This window comes from Anabas testudineus, chromosome 21, assembly GCF_900324465.2.
Source record: "Anabas testudineus chromosome 21, fAnaTes1.2, whole genome shotgun sequence".
Lineage (NCBI taxonomy): Eukaryota > Metazoa > Chordata > Actinopteri > Anabantiformes > Anabantidae > Anabas > Anabas testudineus.
The window spans coordinates 10,189,897-10,201,065 of NC_046629.1; the positions used below are offsets into that span (position 1 = coordinate 10,189,897).

Sequence of the window (11,169 nt, forward strand, 5' to 3'; positions counted from 1 at the left end):
AATATCCCGTTAAGATCGTGACTGTACTTGCTCAGGGTGACGCCGTCGGAATATTAAATTCCTGGGACAGAGCTGCAGCCTCGACTGTGTGCGCGCTTGCTGCTTGTTTACTAGTTGGAGAGGCTGGAGTGACTCCCTCTACAGTCATGCTAAAATATGATCAAGGTGTTGCATAAAACCATCAATGTGAGGAACAAGCTGGGAGAATAAAACAGAATATCAGCCAGTAGACTTTACTCCTTCCATTTGCGTGCGCAAAATTAGCCAATATATTAATAATAAAATGTTTTATAATCCACCTCGACCCCTTAAATTACGCAGAGTTAGTTTATATGGGTCAGGAACATTTTTTTTTTTTTTTTGGTATATATAAAATGTTCACAGTAGCCAAGTGTTGGATCATAGGACCAGAGCTGCTATAAATAAAGATACAGTGCTGGCTGACTACGCTCAAATGAGTCGGAAGAGGGCAGAGTGATAGTAGGAGGGCTTTTCCTTCTCTCTCTCTCTCTCTCTCTCTCTCTCTCCTTTGAACGGGGCCATCTCACTCCTGCATTCATCCCGTTTCCACCAATAAGCCCAATGAGCTGACTGCGCACCACCCACTATCGGTGTGTGTGTATTTTTTTTTTTTCCTCCTTCTTTTTTTAAACCAGAGCTGGATGTGTAGATCGTCACATGTTGTTTCCTCTCCTCAGTCCATGTCCAGGGGACATGTGTTATTTATTACTCAGCTGTGGGAGAAGACGAACGAGCGCACCACCGGCTCTGGAAACGGAGGATTAAAAGAAAGCGCGTCGTTTTCTTTTAGCAACTCGAGTGAAGGAAGCTTTTGTGTCTCGTAGCGGAGGACGCGAGAATGGCGAGTCCGCCAAACACGGGAGATCAACCGTTATCACCGAGCAACACGAGCCACAACGTCAAGAAATGCGGATATCTAAAGAAACAGAAGCACGGACACAAGCGCTTTTTTGTTTTGAAAGAGCCGAGCGAAGGGTTCCCTGCGCGCCTGGAGTACTACGAGAGCGAGAAGAAATGGAAAAACAAATCGGCCGCGAAGAGAGTTATTCCTCTGGACTGCTGCCTCAATATCAACAAGAGAGCGGACGCAAAGCACAGATATCTCATTGCTCTTTATACCAAGGACGAATATTTTGCCGTGGCGGCGGAAAACGAGCAGGAGCAGGAGAGCTGGTACCGGGCGGTGATGGATTTAATGGCTGAGGGGAAAGTCGATGACGGCTCGGCGTCCAACTCGGCGTCCTCGCTGGTTGGCTTCGACGAGGCGAGCTACGGTGTAATGACGCCGGTTACCGCCACCTACAAGGAGGTATGGCAGGTTAATCTGAAATCCAAAGGCCTGGGACAGAGCAGAAATTTGACCGGGGTGTACAGACTGTGTCTCTCCAGCCGGAACATCAGCTTCGTCAAGTTGAACTCGGAGGTTGCGTCTGTCGTCTTACAGCTGATGAACATCCGGAGGTGCGGCCACTCCGACAGCTTCTTCTTCATCGAGCTCGGCCGATCGGCAGCCACGGGACCTGGTGAGTTGTGGATGCAGGCTGATGACTCTGTAGTGGCACAAAGCATTCACGAAACTATCCTGGAGGCGATGAAAGCCATGAAGGAACTGTCGGAATTTCGTCCGCGCAGCAAAAGCCAGTCGTCTGGTACAAACCCCATCTCTGTGCCGACACGGAGGCATCTGAACAATCTACCCCCGAGTCAGACCGGGCTTACCCGGCGGTCGCGCACAGACAGCGTGGCCGCCACCTCCCCTGTGAGCAAATTCTCCTCCTGTCGAATACGCACGGCCAGTGAGGGCGACGGCACCATGACCCGCCCAATGTCAGTGACAGGGAGCCCCCTTAGCCCGGGGATCCACAGGACCCTCCTGAGCAGATCCCACACCATTACAACACGCCCTAGTCGGACATTTGAGTCTTCTTCCCTCCAGCACAGTAAGTCCATGTCTATGCCCCTGTCTCCCTCCCCACCCATGGCCACCCCTAGCCTAGTGAGTCTGTCATCCTGCCCAGACAGCACAGCTCCTCGCCCCTCAAGCTGCAGTGCCTCTTTCTCAGGCTCACCCATTGACGCTGGTTTTATATCTTGTGAGGAGTATGGCTCTAGCCCTGCAGATGCACGGGACCTGAGATTACCGCTCACCCTCCGTAGCAACACTCCTGAGTCTCTCAAAGCTGACACCCCACCCTCCAGGGACAGCAGTGAGCTTGATGGCTACATGGTGATGGAACGCCAGAATCAAAATGGTTACCGTCGGTTATCAGAGTTGGACAAGGCTTATCGAAAGCGTACCTACTCCCTCACCACCCCTCGCCAGCAGAGGGGTCCCCCGCAAGTATCTTCAGCCTCCCTGGATGAGTATACTCTTATGAGAGCCACATACACTAGTGGAAGCCAGTCTTTTCGCAGATGTCACACTGCCTCTCCTAAAGGGACCTATCCTGAGGATTACAGGGATGTTCAGATTGGCTCTAACAGTATTCAAGCGGACAGTGGCTATATGCCCATGATGCCAGGTGTAGCACCTCAGACACCAGGCTCCAAGAGTGACCATTACATGCCCATGAGCCCCATGTGTGTTTCTGCCCCAAAGCAAATCATCAACCCCCATTCACACTCTTCAGTGGGGCTTGCCCCAAGCACAGACTCCCCTGGGAGTGTTTCTCTGGAGGACAGTGGCTACATGCCCATGTGGTGTGGAACCAAGATGTCAGTGGAGAGCACTGATGGAAAGCTCACCAGTGGAGAGTACCTGAACATGTCTCCTGTTGACCCTCTGGTGTCTCTCACACCGCCAGACTACATCCTGAGTCCCTCAACAGGAGATCCCCACCCCCCACAATATCACAGACAGCCTTATTCTTACAGCTCTCTGCCACGCTCACTTAAAGGTGCATTGCAGCGCAGTGGGTCCACAGACACAGACCAGTATGTGATGATGAGTTTACAGAGACAGCGGATAGAAGAGGAGTCCAATTATTGTCCTGTTATTCCAGGGGAGACCGTGACGAGCAGCTCTCCAGGGACACCAGGCACCCTGTCTGGGGCTCCATCTCCTCTAAGAATGGCTCGGGTCGATGGAGGTCTGGTACACCGGAGTAGGGTGTGTCGGCCCACCCGCCTGGCTCTGGAATCCCTCAGAGCACTACCATGTATGAGTGAACACCCCCTTCCCTCAGAGCCACGCAGCCCCGGAGAATACATCAACATAGACTTTAGTAATGCTACACAAGACCCGCTGGAGTCCACAGCAAGCCCCGTGTCCACTGTGAGTTTAACATGTACAAAAAGGGAATCCCTGCCACTCTCAGACTATGCTAATGTTGACGTCAGCTCCCAAGGAAACCTGGGACATCAAGCCAGGGATTCCCCACATTCAGGAACCATAAATGATACGTCTAAGGGCCCGAGTCTTCCTCTGGTGAACTCTCAGAAGGGCATGTATGAAAGCAAGGAGGAAGAAGAGGAAAAAACCTTAGAGGGACATTCAGAGGAGAAGAGGGTGGTAGAGGAATATGTTCTCCCACAGCAGGGGAGCTCGGTGTGTCCGCCTGCTCCAGGAAAGGAAGACTACACTGAGATGACATTAAGTCCCGCTGCCCCTCTACCTGCTCTCTGCACCACTGATTCTGCTCCCCTCCCCACAAGCCCCACATCCTGTGTCAAGAGACTTAGCCTTCAGAGTAGCATTGAGCATGAGGTGCCTCATGTACCAGTGGATTCTTTTCTATTTGGGGGTCCTTCATTATCCGTCACCCTCATAGATCCACACAGGGGGGCCAAAGTGATCCGGGCTGATCCCCAGGGGCGCAGACGGCACAGTTCTGAGACCTTCTCCTCCACCACGACTGTCACACCCGTGTGCCCATCATTTGCCCATGACACCAAACGGCACAGTTCTGCCTCTGTGGAGAATGTATCTCGCACTGTTCGAAGCTCAGAGGGACCTGATAAGGACTATTCCAGCAACAGCCCAATGTGCCGGGAGACATCAGCTGGGTATCAAAACGGACTTAACTACATTGCCTTAAACTTAATGGAGGGAAACTTTGGAGGATGCAGGTTAGGGGGCTGTGATGAACTCCTGAGGTTCAAGACAGCCTGTGGATGCAAGGGTGGCATGAATGGTTTCAACACTAGCCCCTATGCAAGCCTGGGATTCAAGGAGACTGCTGCTGCTGCTGTGAAAGGTGAGTGTTTTCATGTGACACACGCATTCATTCAGTAGATTTTCATTCATGAAGGGAGTGGTGTTCAAGCTTGAGTACGCTAGAGATCCGCCTCAGGGCTATACTCTGCAGAGATAGGCTACTCGTTGCTAAGCAGCACTTCTGAACGCATTCTCATTCAAAAGCAGAGAATGATAATTATCTTTCAGAGATTATGCCGAAAACAAACAGCCTGATTTGTGTGTATGCAGCAGTGTGTGTTTCAAACTGACTGATGGCTGATGACACAGTATTTGTTTTTTTTCTTTCTATTTTCTGGTCTCTGCTTTTCAGAGTAGAGGCAACACCGCTGATCGTAATCTGTGCAATGCCCTAATAACAACCTACAATGTTATATAACCAAATGTAGCTTATGGCATCATCAGTTGTCATTTCTACATCAGCAGTGGTTTCATACCAATATGTGCTGTGTACTAGAATAGTTTTTGGTCAGTAAGGCAGGCTACAGGATCTAAGGGAGGTAAAGTTATGAATGTTACTGTTGGGTGTAGGCTGTGATGTTTAGATGGGATTAGTCACCTATTCGTCACACCCATGAACTACACATCTACAAATGTCAAAGCGGGGGGTATTTGTTAGATCTTTGAAAACCAGTATGATACTGCATATAGAGTGTTTTTGTCAGATTAGGAATTTGAGGAAAAGCAGTATGTGCAAAAATACTTTTGTTATGAAGTGACACAATCATGTGGCTTAGGTCATAGAAACTACAAACAAATGTTTCTGCAACACTAAGACCTGTCCTTAGTTAGGTAACAATTAGGGGACATTAACTTAGTAATCACGCTAATAATGTTTTAATTTTTTTGAAAACCAGGATAGAAATTAGGGAGTTTGCATTTCTAAAATCAGTATTTGTTAGATTCCAAGTCTTAGGCCTCATACCAGATATATCAATGAGGAGCTGTGGAATCCATGTAAATAGTCACCTTTGTGCACAAGAACAGTTTCCATCAAAATATTACCTTTCACCTCATTCATTTGCTGTTGCCCCAGTGGCTCTCCACGCATCTCTAAATGGCAGGGATTATTTACCGGCATAGATGACCTAGTAGGGGCATGTCACAAGTTGCTGTTGTGTCAAAAGAAAACATATTGTGTTGGGTTGTTCGTGAGTCAGGAGTCACTGTTCTGATGGTGAAATACAAGAGTTTAATTGCTGTTTGTGGTTTCACAACCAAGTTTTCTCTCTTTGTCTCTGTCTCTGCTGACTCTCATGCTGTGAGCGCAGCCAGTGTGGGGGCAAGTCATCGGGTTCCCCAGAAAAACAAGTGAGTCAGTTGTTTATCAATTGTCAGGTACTGGATTTCAGGACTGGAATGTGGGCAGTGTGCAAAGCTTGGTAGGAGAGGTGAATGCTCACTTGTTTTTCTAACCTGGTGGGATGAACTCAGAGGGGGGATGGGAGGATTCTTTTTTTTTTTTTTTTTTTTTTCCAGTGTGAGCAACTTCAAACAGCAACGAAACGGTTTTCCACAGAAAAGGGCACTCGCTAATGTTTTGTATACATGTGACTTAAACCAGACACACATGCACACATGTGTGTACCATCACACCTATTAAAAAACTCCCATCTTTTCCTGATACTTCCAGTTGTGTCCCAGTACCTTTTACGTTGCCTTGTATTGAATTTTGACCTTGAGCAGAGACATTTGTCCAAGGTTACAAGAGCAGGGCAGGAAAGGAGGAGGTGAAAGAACAATGGTGATGGATGACTTATTTTTTTATGTCCAATGAAATAGACAGTTGAGCTGTTGGGCTGAAAGGAGGGAGGGAGTGAGGGGGAGGAATGGAGGAGTAAGAAGGAAAGAAAGAACGAGAAGAAGCAAAAAGATAGAGATCAGTGTTGTTTCAGTGAGAGTTGGCCTTTGCTGCTGTATCTTGGTTATATAAACCTCTAACAAACACACATCCTTGTATAATAGGAAACTTTGATCAGTTATGTGACCAACGCAGCAGGTCATTGACACAGAGAAACCGACTGCATGGCTGTTTACTACAAGATGACAGGCTTTACCACATTTTCTTCTTATCGCTGACTGAACCATAGTGCGCATTCCCTGCAGTACATCAATTTGAAACAGGAAATCACCTGTCCTTATTTGGCGGGGGAAATTATTGCAGGGTGAGGGAGGGAGGGAGAGAGAGAAGCTGCTTGTCAGCTCAACAAACAAACAAATCTTCTGTATATGGATGGATTTTCATGTGGTGATGGTAGAGTCTGTTAGTTGATAGCCTGCACTGTTGTTGTTTTGGGTTTTGGCCCTGAAATTATGTACAGGAAGAATGGAGATGAGTGGGACGATGAGGGGGTTGTGCAGTTTTCAGCACACGCCTTCTGTCTCTGCCGGCAGTGGTTCTAGTTTCTTGACCTTTGAACTGGCACTGTGTGTGAGAGAGACTCAGAGAGCCAGAGATATTGCAATCGGGGCATTTCCAGAAATCCATACAACTCCTTACAACCTTTTTACTCTTTTTGCTTGCTGGTCCTTATCTTACCTCTCTTACATCTATATTGCTCCTATTTTCTCCATAAAAGCCTATTAATCATCCTCTCATCTTCTTTTTTCCCTTATCTGCACTCATTTATCTAATGTTTCACTCTTTGGCTAAAAAAGAATCAAGGATATAGATAGGGGAAAAGACTGACACACTCTCCATGCCTTATAATTGTGTGCCCAGACAGTCCCCCACCCAAACACACACATATACACTTCCATTCTTCCATGTGTGCATATATATTTATATATATTATATATATATATATACACGCAGCCATCAGCAGCTGGTGGGGGTGGGTCAGGGGTATTGCACCTGCCCCGCCGAGCAGTGCTCACTGGTTATCTGGCCCTTCAGAGGAGAGTGACAATACGCTAATGACTGGCCACCATCTGCCACAACAACAGGGAGAAGGTGGGGGTGTGGCCAGGCAGTTCCAAGAAGCCAAACACAAATCCAAAACCCCCCCCCCCCCCCCCACTCTCCTGTGCATCCTCCTTTGCAGTTTCTTCTCCTCTTCTCTCCAGGCACTGCTTTCTGTTTTGCAGAAATCACGTGATTCAGCCCCACTTACACACATACACACCTTCTCCACACCAGTTCATTCAAGCCTTGTGTTTTCATGTTGTTGTGTGACCTCAGTGGACCGCCTCTTATTGGCTTTTCACACCACAGAGGATAAAAGAGGATTGTCAACATCGCATTAAACCCTTAGTTTTTTGCATGGTGTCTGATCAGAGGCACTAACTCCTATTGCTACTTGGCTGCTTGGTTTGCATTGTTTATTTACAATGTCTAGACAATTATTTATTTAGTGGATCAAGAGAATATGGACACTGAATTGACAGCTGAATTCCAAATTAGCTTAAAATAGCATTATTATAGGTAAATGAAAAAATATATATCTGAGAATGGAGGGAGCTGCTAATCAGTAACATTCTTAATACAAAAGAACAAAAAATCAGCTTCCCTGTTTGATGGATTTTGACATTAGCTTATAACTGCATTGCATTTGTTGCGTTTTAGCCCAGAAAACTCCACAAATAACGCCTCTGCTTGACAATTTGATTACACACAGTATTTCGAGGAACGTACAGTCCCTGCCCTCACCTGTCCTGTCGCCCCTCCTCTACAGACACACATACGCAGCGCTCCCGGCTGTCTGATATATAACTCTTTGAGTAAAGTAGGACGGGATGTTCCCACACTAGAAAAAAACAAAAACAAAAAAACAAAAAAAACAAAACCAACCTACCGTATCCTCAATTTAGCTTGGAGGTAAGAAGGATTACATTCACTTCAGGATTAGACATTGTTGATTAGCTTGTTTTTCTTGAGGCTGAGGAAGTGATAGCGCTTTTACAGTAAGCGTGTGGCATGAGTTCACATACCATACAGTGCTTACACATGCACAGATACCAACACATAGGCAACAGGAAAGATCGGCCCAATGGCTGCTGGCTGGTTTCTCATGCTTGGACACAAGCTCATCATGAACCTGTTACAGTATTGTATTGTAATGATTAATCATTTAAATAATGTTTTAATAGTTAATTGATAAAATGACTATGAGATTAATCGATAATGAAAATAAATAAAACCCAGAAGCATCTTGCTTTTCCAGTTACCCGATTTCAGCGATAATAGACTTCAAAACATGAATGAGATAATAAATATCAGTGGGCAAAAGAGCTGAGTTAACCACAGTTGCTGTTGTTGTTGTTGTTTTGTTTGTTGGACTGAGGTGTGGGAGGTCAGAGGTGAAGAGTCAGTCCGTGTTTGTTTGGTGGAGCACTGCTGTAGATCAGGGAGGAGCCAGCAGGCCAGGAATGTAAACAGAGCATATCTGAGCCTGCTGATATCTTCCTATCTGTAAAAGGAAACCTGCTCCCAACATTAGTTTTTCTGTTTGCAGAAGCTCAGTTTATGTATATATAATAAAAAAAACATTTGGCGAGCCTCCTCCATTCCTGCTGACTTTCCCGACAAGCCCATTCATTCAGTTGTGCAACAACATGGAACTACACAAGCAAACAAGCCATCAACATACATGGGGACTTTCTTTTAATGCATGGCCCCTGTGTGTGTGTGTGTGTGTGTGTGTGTGTGCTAGAGAGAATGGAGCGTGGCTAAATTTAGCCTGTGAGAACTAAATAATCAATGAACAGAGCCCGGGGGGACAGACATGGGTTCTTGGGAGCGATAGAGGGATTTGTATATATGCTTGAAAAAGAGGAGGGGTAGGAGCCATTCGGTTCATTCCCCGCTGGACCTCTGTCCCCTTCTCTCAATAACACCTCCTCCCCAAATCTCCCTGCCCACCCACATTTTCTCCAATCAGCATGTGTTTGAATAGCGGTGTGTGTGTGTGTGTGTGTGTGGCACGTCCCTCTACACCACATTGTCCAGTTGCACTATTGTTCACATAATGATCATCATGTCTCCGTGTTTATGTTCATGGCTACACCTGGTTGCTAATCTGAGCTGTTAGTGATTCACCTCTCGTTCCCGGCAGATCACAGTCACCCAAGCGTCTGTCTCTACAGGCCGCTGACTAGCCCAGCCCCCTCCACAACCCCTCCTCTCTGCCCCCCTCTACACACACACACACACACTCAGATTGTTGTGGACCGTCGGTCCCATGACTTCACTGCATTCCCGTTTCTCTCTGTCAGGTTGATTCTGTTACTGTGGTTTTTTCCACCACTTCCCACTCCGGTGTTTTCCGTCTCGAACACCCATGGCATGAGAGAGGCTCAGCTCAGGTGGCCTCACGAGTGAAATCAGTGTGTTTTTGTTCATCAGTATGGCTTGAATTTAGCTTAAGATTTGACATTAGCATCTAATTTTCCTATACAATGGATGTAGGGCAAAGAGAGAGAACAGGCGTGTGTGTTTATGGTGGGAGTAACTGAGGAGGGGGAACACTGGGGAGTCTGAATGGAAGGTTTGTTTTAGAGAATGACGATCACATCCAGCTTTGTGAAAACAGCTCTTGTTCATGACTGGGGAAGAGGGAGAGGAGACAGCAAATGCGGGAAGAAATGCAGCCGCAGAGAAGGGCTGTGTGTGTGTGTTTGTGTGTGTGTCAGCCAAGACTTCCGTTCCCATTTGATAGCTCTGCATGTAAATGAAACCTCACAAACAACTACACAGGGGCAAAGCTCAGTGCTGCTTTCCACTGGGAGAAAAGCGACACTCTGAAGAGAGATTCTGGGTTTATTGCATGTGAAAATACACAGCTGTGGTGTATGTGGGAGTGAATCTTTGTTGATTTGTCTTCAGTAGGTATGCGATCAGGAATAACTGTGTGTTTGTTGGTGTGTGGGAGTGTTGTTGCCGTCTTTGGTGGCTAACCCTGTGTCAGCTGCACAGTGCTAAATGCCACTCTGTTTTTCCCCTGCCGTGAAAGCACCTGCCACTCCAGTCTCTACCAGCTGAGGACTACACACACACACACACACACACACACACACACACACACACACACTCTCTCTAAAGGCCCTTTGAAGAGCACTTATTCCTTACTTGGTAACAGAGTGGGGGTATACGTTTGACCTCCCCCCTGTGCTGTCTTGCTTTGTCCTACACAGTGAATCACATATTGTAGATACTGTATGCACACACACTTAAATTAAGATTGTGAATTGACTGGGAAAACTCATTCAGCTTCGTGTGTGTAAACAATCCCATTTTGTTCTCCCTCTTTCAGAATGAAGCCTGAATCCTGTGAACATAGGATCTCGCTGCAGCCAAGTGACGAGGTCACCACAGAAACAGTTGGAGCATGTGCTGCAGCGGATGTCCTTCGACCTTTTTGCCGCCTTCCTGGGTCACATGGACGCCCGTCACCTTGGAAACCCGAACACTTGACCCTTGCCTCTTGCCTCGAATCTTCCCTCTGCTTTCTTCGGCACCAAAACATTCAGGCGCCATCGCTGCTGTAGTACTAGAATAGTTAGAAAATAACAAGAACTTAAAAGGACTATTAACTCAAACTATAGATAGCTAACTATTTATCTATTTATCTCTGTACGTAGGCCTGCGAATTCTGCAGAATATTGTTATGTTAATTATTGTTGTTATTACAATTCATACACTTTCATGTTTGTTTTGGCTTAAGACAAGAGTTGCCAGAAACTCTCACCTTAAAACCTGTGAACCAAACCTGGAGAGCACGTGTGCACACACATACATGCAAAAAAAAGAAAAACCTTAGCTGCATACAAATTACATGTATTTATTTATTTATCATGTACGTATGCAGTAAATTAAAGTGTGTGTAATTTTTATACAGATTGTACTGCAAAAAGAGGTAACGTTAATGGACATATTTAAAAATCAAAGGTAACATTTGCTTAAAAAACCCTACCTCAGCAGAAACCAGGCTGGTACCAATTCACACAATATAAAT

At 46.3% G+C, this 11,169-nt stretch overlaps 1 protein-coding gene across 2 annotated transcripts; it reads left to right on the forward strand.

Annotated features, from left to right (window-relative positions):
• The first annotated feature begins 523 nt into the window (after positions 1–523).
• On the forward strand, positions 524–10,962 carry irs2b (insulin receptor substrate 2b). 2 transcript variants are annotated; one of them, XM_026375983.1, is made up of 3 exons: positions 524–4,217; positions 5,488–5,527; positions 10,468–10,962. In XM_026375983.1, the coding sequence occupies exons 1-3, from the start codon at positions 860–862 to the stop codon at positions 10,700–10,702; spliced, it is 3,633 nt and encodes a 1,210-aa protein (XP_026231768.1). In that variant the 5' UTR covers positions 524–859; the 3' UTR covers positions 10,703–10,962. The 2 variants fall into 2 exon arrangements, with proteins under 2 accessions (XP_026231768.1, XP_026231769.1); XM_026375984.1 differs by lacking the exon at positions 5,488–5,527 and having other exon boundaries at positions 525–4,217; positions 10,468–10,603.
• The last annotated feature ends 207 nt before the right edge of the window (positions 10,963–11,169 follow it).

What these genes read in the sequence shown, in the direction of transcription:
- irs2b (XM_026375983.1), top strand. Translation starts at nt 860, where the DNA reads ATGGCGAGTCCGCCAAACACGGGAGATCAACCGTTATCACCGAGCAAC. An exon ending in TGCTGCTGCTGCTGTGAAAG is followed by an intron (nt 4,218 to 5,487) that starts GTGAGTGTTTTC and finishes CTGTGAGCGCAG; the next exon opens with CCAGTGTGGGGGCAAGTCAT. An exon ending in CGGGTTCCCCAGAAAAACAA is followed by an intron (nt 5,528 to 10,467) that starts GTGAGTCAGTTG and finishes TCCCTCTTTCAG; the next exon opens with AATGAAGCCTGAATCCTGTG.